At 44.3% G+C, this 17,304-nt stretch overlaps 2 protein-coding genes across 3 annotated transcripts in view; both read left to right on the top strand.

The window, feature by feature from the left end:
* Window positions 1-5,210, top strand: part of ACLY (ATP citrate lyase) — a 41,995-nt gene extending 36,785 nt beyond the window's left edge. For both annotated transcript variants that reach the window (XM_045984960.1, XM_045984959.1), the window contains 6 exons: window positions 938-1,088; window positions 1,288-1,431; window positions 2,382-2,495; window positions 2,861-2,943; window positions 3,248-3,324; window positions 4,229-5,210. In XM_045984960.1, coding sequence (XP_045840916.1) covers window positions 938-1,088; window positions 1,288-1,431; window positions 2,382-2,495; window positions 2,861-2,943; window positions 3,248-3,324; window positions 4,229-4,323 — 664 coding nt within the window. In that variant the 3' untranslated portion in view covers window positions 4,324-5,210. The remainder of the gene's footprint in view (window positions 1-937; window positions 1,089-1,287; window positions 1,432-2,381; window positions 2,496-2,860; window positions 2,944-3,247; window positions 3,325-4,228) is intronic.
* A 1,096-nt stretch (window positions 5,211-6,306) lies between these two features.
* KLHL11 (kelch like family member 11) lies at window positions 6,307-17,103 on the top strand. Its single transcript, XM_045986121.1, has 2 exons — window positions 6,307-6,890; window positions 11,614-17,103. Exons 1-2 carry the CDS (start codon window positions 6,346-6,348, stop codon window positions 13,193-13,195), a joined length of 2,127 nt encoding a protein of 708 aa, XP_045842077.1. The 5' UTR covers window positions 6,307-6,345; the 3' UTR covers window positions 13,196-17,103.
* The last annotated feature ends 201 nt before the right edge of the window (window positions 17,104-17,304 follow it).

Here is a 17,304-nt window from a genome sequence, read left to right as displayed (position 1 = left end):
ATTAGCCTGAGTGTTAGAAAAAATTGGTTTCTCTGCAACTCCCAAACTTAGCCCTCCTCTGGGCCTGACAGAGGGACAAGGGGCCAGTGAGTACCTGATTCACAGAGTCCGGGTTTGGGATGGCACTGGGCAGAAGGCCAGGTCAAAGTCTCGGTTTGTGTCATGCCCTAAGTTGCAGAGATGGATCTTGGTCCTGCTTTAGGCCCTTCCTGGGAGGAGTTCACAGGTTGTAACACCTGAGCGGGTTTCCCTGCCTGCTCTCGCATCCGCCTGTCTCCAGACTGCATTCTTAATCATCAGTTGGGGTTTGAACCCCTGGGGTTCAAACCTCTGGGGCCTGGGAAGGGGACAGTAGTCTCGCTTCGCCCTCTGGCACAGAGAGGGATGCCACAGATACAGGTTACATTGTCTGGCAGTAACTCAACGCTGAAAGCCACTGCCTAAAGAATTTTCAAACCATGGTGGCTAACTCTGTTTTAAAAGCAGTATTTGCAGGGCGCCTGGGTGGCTCAGTCGGTTAAAAACCTCTGCCTTTGGCTCAGGTCATGATCCTGAGGTCCTGGGGTCCTGGGATCAAGACTGGTGTTGGGCTCCCTATCAGCAGGGAGTCTGCTGCTTCCTCTCCCTCTGTCCCTCCCCCCACCCCATGCTTGTGCTTGGTGCTCTCTCTCGAATGAACAAATACTGCTTTAAAATTTATTTATTTTTTTTTTTTTTTTTATCAACAAGTTAGGAGATGCTCAAGAATCTGTAGGCTTTGCCGTGGGATTGCATGATACTGTATTAGATGTGGATTGGGAAGTTGCTAACCTCCTTGAACTTATTGAGGGAGGACGGGAGCAAGTAGGAGCTTGGCTCTTCAGGTCAGTGTAGCTCCTGTTCAACTACTCGTCTCTGTTCTGACCCTCCTCTTAGTGCCCCTTTCCTCCCCCTCTAGGTTGCCCAAATATTCCTGCCAGTTCATTGAGATGTGCCTGATGGTGACAGCGGATCACGGGCCAGCCGTGTCTGGGGCTCACAACACCATCATCTGTGCTCGGGCTGGGAAGGACCTGGTTTCCAGCCTCACCTCGGGGCTGCTCACTATTGTGAGTACTGGCATCCTGGGAGGTGAGAACTGCAGGGGACATGTACCTTTGGCAACATGCACGTGGCCGCCGTGGGGTCCTAGAAGGAGCCTTGGAGTGTCAGACCACATGGCAGGGCAGTTTGGGGCTTGCCAGATTGGTCTGCGATGCTGAAGGGGCTCTTCCAGCTCAGGGCAACGTGGGCTTGCTTGTCCTACAGGGGGACCGGTTTGGGGGTGCCCTGGATGCTGCTGCCAAGATGTTCAGTAAAGCCTTTGACAGTGGTATTATTCCCATGGAGTTTGTGAACAAGATGAAGAAGGAAGGAAAGCTGATCATGGGCATCGGTCACCGAGTGAAATCAGTAAGTCGTGACTCTTCTTAAGGACGAATCTGCAGGTGGATGGTGACGAGACAGCATTGTTCTAGCTGGGAACACCCAGGCTCCTGACTCATAACCCGCACAGCTTTGGCTGTGTTGACAGATGTCAGTGATAAGGCAGCTATTTTTCCATTCTAATACGGAATGCCCTTAAACAGCTGCATGAGGATCAGGGACACTGTTCCTTTCTGAGGAACATTCCACCCAGGCTTTGCAGCCACAGTGACCTCCACCCTTAGCAAAGAGACATGCTAGCTAAGTATGGACTCCAAAAGGGGAACAACCCAAAAGCCTGAATGTGGCAGCAGGGTTCTGACATTGTCTCTGAAAGAGGCCCTGCGCTGTGGACTGGAGCAGTGCCTTCTGCGTGGGAGCCGGAGGTCACCGTAGTATTGGGAGTCCGCTGGTGCCTGAACGCTGATCAGTTATTGCTTAGCCTGGGTCTCTTAGTAGATGGTGTGGCCTCAAGCATGGCAGGTCCAGGGCTTTCCTTAAAATTGCAGGGGTGCTCTGCTGCCCCACACCAGTAAGGGCTTGCCAGCTGAAAAAAGAACTCTGCTGAACTTCGTCACAGCTTGAGGCTCCTGACTGGTGGGCAGCATGGTTAGTGGCCAGAACCGAAGCCTTTTGGTGGGAGAGTAGATGAGCCCCAGCCCCCTGCTGCTCAAACGGAGGCGGCGGCCTGTGGCGAATGCAGTCAGCGTCTCCAGGCCTCAGTTCCTTGCTGGTGACTTAATAGACTTGAGAAGCCTCAAGCCCCACAGCGGTGTCCTCACCTGTGCCGCATGGAACCCGACGCGTGGGTCGGGTCCCGGAGACACACCTCCCGGTCGTGATACAGTCGTTTGTGTTCATCTGTGGCAGGAGCCCAGACCTGTCTCTTAATAGCGGTGTTAGGGTGGGTTCCTCTGTAACTTTGGGTCACTTTCTAGATAAACAACCCAGACATGCGCGTGCAGATCCTCAAGGATTACGTCAAACAGCACTTCCCCGCCACCCCTCTGCTTGACTATGCTCTGGAAGTCGAGAAGATTACCACCTCGAAGGTAAAAGAGAAAATATCCCTAATTCCCGAATCATAGCCTGTGGGTGCATTACTTGGGGGAAAACAAGAGCCAGCCTACATTTTGATTGTGCAGCCAAAAATCAAACCTGGTTTTCTGGGAAATTCTATTTCTGTTGCACTGCCAAGTTCAGCAGATGCGTATCCCATTTCAGCGAGGTGTTGGGTCCTCTGCTAGACATTGGGAGTTAAACTGACACTTCCTCTCCTAACCAGCTGGGATGTTTTGGTGGGAGGTTTGTTAATTGTGGTCAGGATCTGTAGTTAGGTTAGTAGTAGTAATTGTGGAAATTTACAAAGAGAGAATGAGAAATAATGATAAGTGCTTTGAATTTTTTGTCTTCCCAGAAACCAAATCTTATCCTGAACGTAGACGGTTTCATCGGCGTTGCGTTTGTAGACATGCTTAGAAACTGTGGGTCCTTTACCCGGTGAGCTCTGCGGCCGTTTTCTTCTTAACAATTACTGATGCTTGTTGTTTCCTACCAGCTTTTTTTTTTTTTTCCTTCCAGTTCTAAAAGCAGTGAATGCTCATTACAGAGAATACATTAGAAAATATGGAGAGGCATAAAGAAAACAAAAATTATCTCTACTCTTACCACCCAGAGCACCCTTTCTCTGTCTTGAAACCAAAGAGAGCTAGTGTCTCATTCTAGGGCAGAAGTTGTACTGCCTGTGGGGAGGAGGGCGGTCATGTGAGCCGTTTGAAAACCACAGGTTGATTGTGTGTTACAGGGAGGAAGCTGATGAATATATTGACATTGGAGCCCTCAATGGCATCTTTGTGCTGGGAAGGAGTATGGGCTTCATTGGTGAGTTGGTAGTTGTTGCTGTTACTGAGAATTCAATTTGGGGGGAAAAAAAAAGAATTCAGTTTGGGGGCACCTGGGTGGCTCAGTGGGTTAAGCGTCTGCCTTCAGCTCAGGTCATGATCCCAGGGTCCTTGGAATCCAAGCCTTCATGGACTCTCCGCTCAACACAGTCTGCTTCTCCCTCTCCCTCTGCCCCGCCCCACCATTCCTGCTCTTGCGCCATGCTCGCCCTCTCTCTCTTGCTCTCGCTCACTCCCAAATAAATAAAATATTAAAAAGAAAAAAAAAAAGGAGAAGAAGAAAAATGCAGTTTGGTTTGATTTCCCCCCATGGTTCAGCTATAACACTTACCTATGTAGCAAGTTTCTATGAGTCACATTATCTCCATCATTATTCCTAATCCTTCCTTTCTTACTTTAATTTCCCCTTATTCTTTGTTCCGTTGTTCTCGGACTTGACTGACTGCTAGCCCAGGAAAACAGAATGAAATCTAACCGTTGCCTTTTACCCAGGCTGCCATCCTCTTACGCAGTGGATCTGGATTTACTTCCTCTTTTTTTTTTTTGGTATTAGGAAGATTTCTTGTCCTTATCCTCTTCCCATTGCCAAACTTTTAACAGACTCAGCAACGCTTAATTAAAAGCTGCCTGGGGCACCTGGGTGGCTTAGTGGTAGAGCCTCTGCCTTAGTCCCAGGTCGTGATCCCAGGGTCCTGGGATCCAGCCCAGAATCGGGTTCTGTGCTCGGCAGGAAGCCTGCTTCTCCCTCTCCCACTCCCACACCCTCTGCTTGTGTTCTCTCTCTCACTGTCTGTTTCTCTCTCTCTCTCTCTCTCTCTGTCAAATAAATAAATAAATAAATCTTCAAAAAAAAAAAAAAAAGATGCCTTTGCTCCATATTTCAGGACACTATCTTGATCAGAAGAGGCTGAAGCAGGGGCTCTATCGTCACCCGTGGGATGATATTTCATATGTTCTTCCGGAACACATGAGCATGTAATGAACCAGGAACCCTGTTGCAGTAAAGTGAAGACAAGAACTCCTCCCCTGGGAAACAAACAGTGTGCAGACAGTTGGCATGGGAGCTTGCTCTAGGATGGGCCTGGAATGTAAACAGCCATGGTGTACAGGCACCGAAGACAGCCACAGGCTAACACTGTTCAGTCCACACAAAGAAGCTTAGTATTTTTTTTATAAGCATAGAAATAAAAACCAAGCCAATAAATTGTGACTTTTGCTCTGCTACATGCTGTATTGATTACATGGAAGCATCTAAGCACTGTGTAAGGATTGTGTTTTTCCTCGTTGTAAGGTGTTATGATGTTGCTTTCTTTTTTCCATTAGCTAAAAAAAAATTTTTCCCCCCTTGGAGGAAGGGAATGAAACTTTTAAAACATCAAGACACCGTCAGTTGAAAGCATCCCTAATGTCTTATTTTTCCACTTCCCTTTCTTCCTCATATAACCCGAGGAGCATTGTGTTAATCTGATTTTTAAAGATCCTTTTATGTGTTACGTGTTAAGGGTTTGTTTGGCATCTCACTGAAATGTATATTGCAGACCAAACTCTGCTTATGTCAGAGGGATGGGACCATTGCATCCTTAGCCATTGTCAAAAAATAACGTGGAGTGGTAATTTAAAATGTAAAGTTGTAACATACGTATGTTTAAAACAAATGCAAAGCGAAAAGCTGTGAAATGTCTTGTGTCTTTCGTTCTCTGTATTTATGCAGTTGTTTTATTGGTCTGTTACTGAAGTGTGGGTTCAAGGACTCATCTCCAGCCCACTGGCATCTGTAATCCACCAAGATTCTGGCAGCTGCCACCTCTGTCTCTCCTCTGTATTATCAGTTTGGTTTCAATAAACTATCCAGTAACAATGAAGACACACTACTGTCTCATGTCCTCCATATCCTTTCTTCTGTATTCCTTTGAACTATACAGTTTTCTACACGTCATTTTAAAAAATGTTCATCCACCTCTTCATACACACACACACACACACACACACACACACGCACAGAAAGAAAGAACTAATCAAAACATTAGCTTCAAAGAAAAACCCTTAAGGGGGTTCCTGGCTGACTCAGTCAGTGGAGCATGCGACTTAATCTCAGGGTTGTGAGTTCAAGCCCAGGTGTAGAAATTACTATAAAAAAATTTTTTTAAAAAAATGTGAACATGAAATTTAAAAACAAAACAAAAACCCTATCTTCTCCCCTAAATCTGTACCTCTCCCTTTCTCAGTGAAGAGGAACCAAAGCTCTTCCCAGATACTCAAGGCAAAGGGAGTCTTCTTTTCCTCCACCACAGGAGGTTGCCCCCTCCTATGGGTTTATCCTTTCATTATCACTCTGATCCATCCATACCTGATCTAACTAGTGCCCCTAGTGCCACTTTTTCATTATTTCATGATATCTTAAAACACTCATCTGATTGAGCCACTCCCTTGCTTAACCCCCTGAAGTGGCTTCTATTCATTTTTTTAACAAGTATGTATGCAACAGTTAACTATGGATCACTACGTAAAATAGTCATCTCACTTAATCCTCACAGCCATCTCCCAACATAGATACTATCCCATTTTTATAGAACATACATTGGTTCGGAGATACTAAGTAAGTTGCTCACCCTCATCTGCTTAGCTGGGTCTCGGTAACGTTTACTCCAAATTCATTTTAAATTTTAAAGTAGAAGTCCACTGTTGCCACCCGAGACACTAACCACGGGTTGATGATCGAGGGTGGCTTTTGGTACAAAATGACCACGAAGAGCATGCCACTCTAAGGGGCAGGAGACGAGCCACCCTCCCACTGAGACTCGCGTTTGGGATGTCTGGGGGAGCAGCACCATTGAGCCCTCTCCAAGGTGGGACGGCTCCCGGCGGGCGCGGCCGCGCGTGCGCACACCAGGGGCGCCAGGCTCCGCCCCGCGCCCACTATTTATTCCCAGAATCCCTCTGTGTCGCACCAGAACGGCTGGATCGTTCCGAGACTGCGGAGGTCGGGCGCGGCGGCGTCAAGATGGCGGCAGCGGCGGTGGCTGCGGCCGCAGCAGCCGCAGCGGCCGCATCTCTTCAGGTGCTGGAGATGGAGAGCATGGAGACGGCCGCCGCCGGTTCGGCAGGGCTGGCCGCCGAAGTCCGAGGCAGCGGCACGGTGGACTTCGGGTCTGGGCCCGGCATATCTGCAATGGAGGCGAACGGGGGCGATCCGGGCCCGGAGGCCGAGGATTTCGAGTGCAGCTCTCACTGCTCGGAGCTGTCTTGGAGGCAGAACGAGCAGAGGCGCCAGGGCCTTTTCTGCGACATTACCTTGTGCTTCGGCGGCGCGGGAGGCCGCGAGTTCCGGGCCCACCGCTCGGTGCTGGCCGCTGCCACCGAGTACTTCACGCCCCTACTCTCGGGCCAGTTCTCGGAGTCCCGCTCGGGCCGGGTGGAGATGCGCAAGTGGAGCTCCGAGCCCGGGCCCGAGCCCGACACGGTGGAAGCCGTTATCGAATACATGTACACCGGGCGCATCCGCGTCAGCACGGGCAGCGTGCACGAGGTGCTGGAGTTGGCCGACAGGTAGGCGGGCTGCGGAGGGCCTCGCGCCGGGGGGTGGAGATGTTCTCCACCTCAGGGTCGCATCCAGGGAGGGGGCGGGAGAGACAGTGCCTACGGGTTTCGACCGGAGGGAGCCCCGAGGAAATGCATTTGTTTGATACTTATTGAGCGCCAGCTGTGTGCTGTGGGGCAGCCGCTGCACTGGGTACTGAGGATGCAGCCGGCCGGTCTGACGAGGGCGCCCTGCTCTTAGGGAGCTCAGATTCCAGGTGGAGGGACAAAGGCAATGAAAAAGAAAGTCTGCGTGTGATCAGTGCTGTGTTGACATATAAAAAGGATGAAAGGATAGTGCTTGGGTTGAGGAAAGACCTTTCTGAGGAGGTGACATTTAAACTGACCTCCAAATGGCAAGAAAGCCCTATCGTGCAAAGATGGGAAATGGACATTCCAGGCAGATAGCGCAAAGGCCTTCAGGCAGGACCCGGTTTGGCTTAAAGAACTAAAGGAAATACCCAGCGGAGCTGGATCTAGTCGGTGAAGGGTGTGTGAAACACATTGAAACAAGAAGTTTGATTTTTTTTACTGTGCGATGGGAAGCCGGGTGAAGAAATCTCCTGATTTAATTATTATAAAGGCCGATTCTGCTACTGTGAGAAATGGACGGTGAGGGATAGGAATGGATGTTTCAGAGAATGGTTAGGAGGCAGGTGAATGCCATTTTTAGAGTTGTGGAGGAGTCTGTTTTGGCAGTGTTGTGTTACAGGTACATTATTTTAACAAGTACGTATTGAGTGCCTGTTATGCATCAGATCAGACACTGGATTCTCCAGTGCTGGAAATCAGTGGTGAACAAAACAGACAAAAGCCCCTTTTCTCGCTGCACTTACCTTGGTAGATGGACAATAAGTAAGTAAAGTAGATAGCAGGGGACACCTGGGTGGCTCACTGGATTGAGCCTCTGCCTTTGGCTCAAGTCATGGTCTCCGGATCCTGGGATCAAGCCCCGCATCAGGCTCTCTGCTCGGCGGGGAGCCCACTTCTCCCTCTCTCTCTGCCTGCCTCTCTGCCTACTTGTGATCTCTCTCTCTCTCTGTGTCAAATAAATAAATCTTAAAAAAAAAAAAAAGGTGCTGGTGGAGAGGAACTGTGTTTTTTAATACATAGAGAATGCCTAATGAAGAAGGCATTTTGCAAAGAACTGAAGGGGATGAGGTGAAGAGTGTTTTAGGTAGGGAACACAGGTTGGAAAGGCCGTGAGGTGGAGCTTATCTGGATGTTAGAGAATAGCAGGCCAGTATGGCCCCATCAAATGGATGCAGGTGGAGAGACGTGGGAGAGACCCCTCAGGGTGGTGATGGGGATGGATCTAGTTTCCATGGAGCTTGGGTTCCAGAGGGCTTGCAACTTGCAAAAGGAGTTCTTACTCTGAATGAGTATGAGATGGGAAGGTTTGGGGGCAAAGGAATGATGTAGTCTGATTTGAAGAATTTCGCTTTGGGGACAGAGGAACAATGCAGTCTGATTTGAGGAATCTGCCGTGTTGAAGAAAGGATGGGGTTCCTGGGGCCGAAGCAGAGAGATTAGGAGGTTGGGATGGTGGTAGAGGCTTGGATCAAAGAAAAGTAAAGGTGATTAGTGCTTCAGTTCCAGATACGTTTTGAAGGTAGAAGGGACCATTTGTTGATGTGTTTGATGTGGAGTATAAGGGGAAAGACTGCTGGTTTTTTTGATCCAAGCAATTGGTAAGATAGGGTTATTTATTTATTTATTAAGACGTGGAAGAGTGTAGGAAAGCAAGTTTGGGAGGAAGATGAGGAGTTTGGTTTTGGCCCAGGGAATGTCTGAGGAGGCAGGTGGATGGATATAAGAACATTCAGAGCTAGAGATTGGGAGGAATATGGCATATAGATGGTAATTAAAGCCATGGAACTGGACGCAATTACTTAGGAAGAGAGTGTAGACAAAGAAGGGGCAAGATTGAGTCTCGGAGTTCGAGCTCCATGGTGGACATAGAGATTACTTAAAAAACAAAACAGAACAAAAAACAAAAAAAATCAAGTTATCAAAATAAATCCAAAATAAGCTATCATTTGTGAACCTACAAGTACTGTTAGAAATACAGTCTGTCAGTTTAAAAACATTTTAAAAAATGTCTTTAGGGGTGCCTGGGTGGCTCAGTGGGTTCAGCCTCTGCCTTTGCCTCAGGTCATGATCTCAGGATTCTGCTTCCTCCTCTCTCTCTGCCTGCCTCTCTGCCTACTTGTGATCTCTGTCTCTGTCAAATAAATAAATAAAAATCTTAAAAAAAAAAAAAAAAAAAGATTGAGTCCTGGAGTTTTAAAATGTTAAGGAACCAGCAGAGGAGATGGGTCTCACAGAGTGTAGAAGAGAGAGTAGCCTGAGCATGTCACCTCTGTCAACCATAATAGGTTGTTGGATTTGGCAATAAGAGAGGTCCTTGATGGCATTAACAAGAGCCTATAAAGAGGGTCAGAATAATGATACACATGGAAATATTTGGGGAAGAGTCAGGGGAGGTCTTTCCCCTCCCAAGATAGGAGATATTTGAGCTTGTTTGTGTGCTGGGAAAAAAAAAAAAAAAAAAGAATCAGAAGAGGAGAAATTGATGTTATAGAATTGGAGGAATAATTGCAGGAGCAAAGCCCTTAAAACCAAGAAGGGGACAGAACCCGTATTTAAAATAGAAAAGTTGGACTGGGAATGCAGAGTTATAGGATAGACCTGCAGGCAGATTGGGTGGCGAGGAGATGGAGTTTGCCTGATTGCTTCTGTTTTCTCAAAGCCCAAGGTCAGGTCATTCATTAGAGGGTAAGGAAGGATTGGGGCAGGTATAGATCTGAGAGAGGGAGGTTTGTTGATTGAAAACGGGTAGAGAAGGGTCATTGGAATCACTCAAGCTATGTTTGTGTCTGTCGAGTGGACTTAGTTTTCAAATTTGCCCCTGCTTTATAGGGGAATTGGAGGTGAGGAGAGAACGCCCCAGGCAGTTTCCTTAAAACTCTTAACTTCTCTCCATCTGCTTTAGCAGCTGCCTGGTGTTAGACACTGTTCTAAGTGTCTTGCAACCATCACATCTAATTTTACCCATCATCTCTGAGGCAACATTCCTCTCCCTACCACCCATATACTGTTGATCATACCTTCCTTCAAGGATCCTTTCAAGGAAATAACAGGAAGTGTCCAGCACACTGGCCAGAACATGGCAAATGCCTAGTATATGCTAGCTGTTGTTTTCATAGAGCGGTGTTTCCAAACACACTGTGCAAGGGAGTGTCAGTGAATTTAGGTGAGCAGGCAACTTCTCGGCAGCTGCATGCCAAACCACTTTCATACGTTTGTTTCTGTTGTTTGAGTTTGCCTGGCCACCCCTGCTTTAGAACCCAGCTCAGGCCACACCCTCCCAGCACCACCCCCGACCCCCACTGGCAGCTGCCCAAGGAGAAAACTGGGGAAGAGGAGATTAAAATCTCTGACAGGAGGCTTCCACTGCTGTTCCTTCTGATATTTGAGCAGACATAGTCCCCCAGGAGCCACAGTTTCTGTACCACTTAGTCAAGGCCTATTAAAGTGTCTTCCCTGAGACCCTGCCTCACGGAAGAAAAGGCAGGTGATTGACGGGGGATTAGGACAGGGATGGCATAGACAGATTAGGATTGGGATTTGTGCCTTTGCCAATAAAAATAAAGCTTGGGACTATTGCATTTTATTTTTTATTAAGTTTTTTTTTTTTATTTTAGGGGTGCCTGGGTGGCTCAGTCATTAAGCGTCTGCCTTCAGCCCAGGTCTGGGGGTCGGGGATTGAGCCCCACGTCGGGCTCCCTGCTCAATGGGAAGTCTGTTTCTCCCTCTCCCCCTTCTTGTGTTCCCTCCCTCACTGTATCTCTCTCTGTCAAATAAATAAAATCTTTAAAATAAAGTTTTTAATTTTAATTCCAGTATAGTTAAAAATACAGTGTTATATTAGTTTCAAGTGTACAGCAGTAATTCAACAATTCTATACGTTACCCAGTGCTCACCATGATAACTGCAATCCCCAATCCCCATCATCCATTTCACCTTCCCCCTTCCTTTTGGTAACCATCTGTTCTTTTTTTTTTTTTTTTTTTTAAGATTTTATTTATTTATTTGACAGAGAGAGACACAGTGAGAGGGAACACAAGCAGGGGAAGTGGGGGAGGGAGAAGCAGGCTTCCTGCTGAACAGGGAGCCCCATGCGGGCTCGATCCCAGGATCCTGGGATCATGACCTGAGCTGAGGACAGATGCTTAATAACAGCCACTCTGGCGCCCCACCATCAGTTCTCTATAGTTAAAGAGTCTGTTTCTTGGCTTCTCTCTCTCTGCACACTTGTCTTGTTTCTTAAGTCCCACATAGGAGTGAAATTGTATATATTTGTTTTTCTTGGTTGTACTTTATTGAAGGATATGTTCCAGAAACCTAACATTATGAAGAAATCTCCATTGTGTGTGTGTTGTATCATGTATACTTATATATAAACTGTATAATACAAATAATTTAAAGTATATCCTATATAGAGATGACTATGCTTTTAAATATACTTTCCAGCATAATCCTTTTTTAATTTGGGGGGATTTGCCTTTTTTTCAGATGTTGGGCATAAAGTGAGACAAAGTTTACCATTTTAATTTGTATAATTCAGATGTTCTTTAAATGCAACCACAAAAAATACGCACATTTGAAATTTTCTTTTTCTTGATTTTAGGTTCCTTTTAATTCGTTTAAAAGAATTTTGTGGAGAATTTCTCAAGAAAAAACTTCATCTCTCCAATTGTGTGGCCATTCACAGTTTAGCTCACATGTATACCTTAAGCCAGCTTGCTCTGAAAGCTGCTGATATGATACGGAGAAATTTCCACAAAGTAATTCAGGATGAAGAATTTTATACTTTACCTTTCCATCTCATCCGAGACTGGCTGTCAGACTTGGAAATTACGGTGGATTCTGAAGAGGTTCTCTTTGAAACAGTTTTGAAGTGGGTTCAGAGAAATGCCGAAGAGAGAGAAAGATACTTTGAAGAACTTTTTAAATTGCTGAGATTGTCCCAGATGAAACCTACTTACCTTACTCGGCATGTCAAACCAGAGAGGCTGGTGGCTAATAATGAAGTCTGCGTCAAATTAGTGGCCGATGCAGTAGAGAGGCATGCTCTGAGGGCTGAAAACATACAATCTGGCACCTTTCAGCACCCCGCCTCTCATGTCTCATTATTACCTCGCTATGGGCAAAACATGGATGTGATCATGGTTATTGGAGGCGTGTCAGAAGGAGGGGATTATTTAAGTGAATGTGTGGGATATTTTGTCGATGAGGACAGATGGGTAAACCTGCCCCATATTCATAATCACCTTGATGGACATGCTGTTGCAGTAACAGAATCCTTTGTGTATGTTGCTGGATCAATGGAGCCAGGGTTTGCTAAAACTGTGGAAAGATATAACCCAAATTTGAATACATGGGAACATGTTTGTAGTCTGATGACAAGGAAGCATTCTTTTGGGTTAACAGAAGTCAAAGGGAAGCTCTACAGCATCGGAGGTCATGGCAACTTTAGTCCTGGCTTCAAAGACGTGACTGTTTATAATCCCGAGCTAGATAAATGGCACAACTTGGAGTCCGCACCAAAGATTCTTCGAGATGTCAAAGCTCTAGCCATTGAAGACCGGTTTGTGTACATCGCTGCCCGCACCCCTGTGGACCGGGACACAGAAGACGGACTGAAAGCTGTAATTACATGCTATGATACGGAGACTCGACAGTGGCAAGATGTGGAATCTTTGCCACTTATTGACAATTACTGTTTTTTCCAAATGTCTGTGGTCAATTCAAACTTTTATCAGACAGCATCATGCTGTCCTAAGAGTTATTCTTTAGAAAATGAAGAGGCAGTAAGAAAAATTGCCAGCCAAGTTTCCGATGAGATCCTTGAAAGCTTACCTCCAGAAGTCCTAAGCATCGAAGGAGCAGCCATCTGCTACTACAAAGATGACGTTTTCATTATCGGAGGCTGGAAAAACAGTGATGATATTGACAAACAGTATCGGAAGGAAGCCTATCGATACTGTGCGGAAAGAAAGCGGTGGATGCTTCTTCCTCCCATGCCACAGCCGCGTTGTAGAGCCACAGCTTGCCACATAAGAATCCCATACCGGTACTTGCATGGCACACAAAGATATCCTATGCCTCAAAACTTAATGTGGCAGAAGGACCGGATCAGACAGATGCAAGAAATACATCGGCACGCCCTAAACATGCGACGAGTGCCGAGCTCTCAGATCGAATGCTAGGTTCTGTAATAGGTGCAGCTTGAAACAGTTGTACCTGTTTCGTGAGGCTGAGGAGACCCAGACTGTTACTTGAAAAAAGTATGTCAATAACTTATTTTCTACCTAAACTGATTATTGCCCCATATAAAGGAAATATAGTTAAAAAAACTGAAGAATGGGAAACTCGATTTAGTATGTGGTAACTTTTGTTGGTTTGTAGTCTTTTTATGTCTTCGGTTTATGTGGGATGTGCCAGCTAAATGAGATCTTACTAATGACAAGTGGAAAAACCAGGGATAGTCACTTGGCTGTTTTTCTGACAACAAGTTAAAACTCCTTTGTCTTAGGGACTTACTGTTTTGAACATGCTTTAAGCAACAGGTTATTTGCACATTTACTTTGATATTCCTTTTGATTTATTTCCTGAATGGCTGGTTTTGAAAAGGGCAGACTTTATGCATTGAGCCCTCATCTGCAGGAGGTATGTGCAATAGTGAGACTGAGATTTGAAGGGAAAAGCACAATATTTCAGCAAGATGATTTCAGAATATTTGCATTGGTATTTTGTTGTGTTTATCTAGAAATTCTGTTGTTTCTTTCTAGAAGAAGACTGATGAGAAATTTGTGATTGGCTCACTATTTTTTGAATATTTTTCATTTCTTCAGCAACTGTTACAGACTTGGAGCCATTGCTCTGGGATGCTGGTAGTTGACAAGAGTATTGATCTTTAGCTGATTGATTTAATACAGAGGAAGTTATGTATGTGAAATTTGTTTCTTTAAGAAGAAAAGTAATGTTCATATAGACTGAGCAATGAAAGGCATTAAAACATTTAAACACTTTCTTCAGGAGTTGCAGGCTTATTTGAGGATAAATTACTGAGTGTAAATAATGCCTATGACAATCGACACTTAATGCCTTCAATTTTAAATTTTGCTCTAATGTATAGTGTATAGAATCCTCATTCCTTTCTAAGAGAAACGTTTTCCAAAATGGGAAGGAAGTGACAATTTAGAGAAATGTTGCTAAAGAGAAGCCTTATTGTTTCTCAGCCCTGGTGGTTCTCCTGTTTTATCCAGGTGCCCTAGACTTTTATTGGAACTTTGAGCCTGGAATACCAAATTTAGGTACACAACTATGGCTCTTTAAAATGTATTGCTTTAGTTGCCTTTTATTTATTTTATGCATTCTTCAATTCTCGAATGCACTCCGAAGGTTTATATGAATTAGCACTCAGTTAGCTTAGAGGACTCTTGCCCTAATGTGTTGCAAAAGGGGTCCATTATATGTTTCTTGTTTCTTTCAGAATGTCTGTCTCCTTAGACATTCTAGAATACTGTTCTAGACGTATTGAATTACAAGTGCAGTGATTTTTTTTCCCCTAGTCCGTTTTAATTAACCTCCTTATTGTATCAAATATCAAAAAAAGCACAACCAGAAATTTTGGGTCTCAATTTGCTGCAAGACTATTAATATTTAGCCCTTGGACTCTATACCAAGAACTTCCCTGAAATTTCTAAATTAGTATTCCTGCCTAGGACAGTTTGTCAATAAATATGTTGGAAATCCACTTTAAAACCATTTCATTTCGATTGGGGTGGGGTAGTAAACTTCAAGTCCTATTTCTGTATGAAGATAGATTATCCTATGCCACATCTACCATTTTATCAATTTCCATTTGTAGTTATTTTGAAAAAAGCCATTTCTGAGAAGTGGTAATTCTGAGTTGAGAGAGGTCTGTGCAAATGAGACAGAGAAGCTCACTGAGTGATGTTCTCCTCTCTGATAGACTGTGGGAGCTAGTGCTTTTCTTAGTGGTGGTGAAATAATTTCGTAGCTCACTACAGTGGCAGTTTCTCTCTAGAAGGTGTGACTTAAGGTTTTTGGATCTTAGAATTGCCTTCTGAGACATTGTTACCAAGTAATTTGGGGGGTGGTCTTTCTTCAGGGGATGTGACAAGTTTTAACTCCTCTAAGATTTAGGTATAATCTGGTTTTGAACACTTGATTGAAACTGTTGTTTTTTTAACTCAGCAGGCAGCCTAGGCCATGGCTGAAAAGAAGGGTAAGTCCTTCCTTGCATGATGTGTGCAGGTTTTCCTCAGACTGGATTTCTCATTTTCATATTTGAATTCACGTGTGTGACTTCACATCAGTAACTGTGTTTCTGAAATATCCTAACTAACTTGTTAATAAGGAAGGAAACCAGATTTGCTTAAATCTGTTCAAGGCTGACATTCTGAAATCTAAACTGGAAATATCTTCCAGAGTATTTAGAAAGGTTCTGACCATGATCACAAGCCTAAAATGGCTCTTGGGGAAAGAAGTTTCCTTTTTGATGAAAACTTAAAGAATGCGTTTGGTAATTTAAGCAGTTAAAAATATAGCTTTAAAAAGGGCAGCTTAACACGTATTCAGCAGACCTTTTGTGCTCGTTGTTGCTTTTGTTTTTGTTGTGGAAGGAAAAGAGAGGAATTGATTATACCAAAAAGTAATACGTATATATAATTTTGAGTGCTACTTCTATCTTAGAATGGATATTCCTTAACTGTACCTACCCCACCATGGTTTTAAGAAAACGAATCCGTGGTATCTATTGAGAATGTCAGTCGTGAGCTTAGTGTTTAAGTAATACCTCTCACTTGCAGTTTGCATGATTAGTCTTGTATATCTTGATATCCAACTTTGCTTCTGCTGTGCCAATTCAAAAATATTTTGCTAACAAATTTCAATTCATTGACTTCATGATGAAGTTTTGTTTTGGTCACTCAGTTTTATATAGTATTGTTGGGACCAAAAACTTTTAAAATACTGACTTTTATATATATAGAGAGAGAGAGAGAAAACAGAGGTTTGAAGCTGAAAGGATAGTGTTTAAAGATTTGTGTGCTTTTGTTTTTTAAACTCTTCAGGCTGCTGGTGAGGCAGTTTCTAGGGCACACTCTTTTCCTCTTTGTTTCTTGACTAGTGTAGCATGTGCTATGTTTTAAATACTTCATTCTCTACTTCATATTGTTCTAATAAGACACTATTCTGTAGGTAGGCAAGCTGAATTGTATATTTTAGTTACTTGGCCTAACAAGCATAACTAAAGGGACTTTTTTTGTACTTTCATCTAATTAAGCTTAAATAAAAAGGGCATGTTGACCACACTTCCTGTCTTTTGAAAGTCCACAGAATTGTGAAGCAAGTCCTCTGTCTTCACTAGAAATATAGGTTGCCATTTAACTGTAGAATATTTGAGAAACAGTTCAGTCTCTCCTTTAATTGTCAAACATTTTGGCATGGTCCACCACTCCGGTTTGTCACTTTCTTGAGAATAGTCCATTTTTGTTGCTGTTATAATGCCTATATTATGATGTGTTCTGGTCATTGGAAACAAAACAGCTCATAGTTGAGTGAGTAATACAATAACAGTAACATAATGTAGTAGTCATCTTGCTTCAAGGGTTTTAATTAGATAGCCAAATAACGGCTTTGTTGATTACCTTGGTAGGGCTTTTGTCTTACTCTCTGAGCATCACTACGAATGTCTGACATTGAAGGACATACAGTAGAGCACTTGTGAACTTAATCCTCCTGCATAATAATGCACTTGTGAAAAATTACGCTTGCTTGATGTTTGAAGATTATCATCTATGTGCTAGGGCTCATTGAGTTATTTGTAAAATACATACTTAGTTCAGGTTGGTACATACTTAGTTCAGGTTGGTACACCATGAGTTTTTTGGGCTATCAGTATCCAAGCCCCTACTCTACTGAAAATATAATCTTGGCTCTCTCCCTTAGAGTCAGAGGAGATGTAGAATTTAGGACGCTTTGAGACATTATATTGTAAAATAGCTTGTTTTATGTTCCTAAAGCTATCTTGTTCTGTGTTGAAGCTATTGTCTCAATGTAAGTTTTAAATAAACATATTTCTTAAGAGCTGGTTTGCACTGTGTGATTTTCTTTTTTAATGATGCACTGTTGGGGGGGCGACTGGGTGGCTCAGTGGGTTAAAGCCTCTGCCTTTGGCTCAGGTCATGATCCCAGGGTCCTGGGATCAAGCCCCGCATCGGGCTCTCTGCTCAGCAGGGAGCCTGCTTCCCCCTCTCTCTCTCCCTGCCTTTATGCCTACTTGTGATCT

This window comes from Meles meles, chromosome 18 (assembly GCF_922984935.1).
Source record: "Meles meles chromosome 18, mMelMel3.1 paternal haplotype, whole genome shotgun sequence".
NCBI lineage: Eukaryota > Metazoa > Chordata > Mammalia > Carnivora > Mustelidae > Meles > Meles meles.
This window is presented reverse-complemented; position numbering and strand designations above follow the sequence as displayed.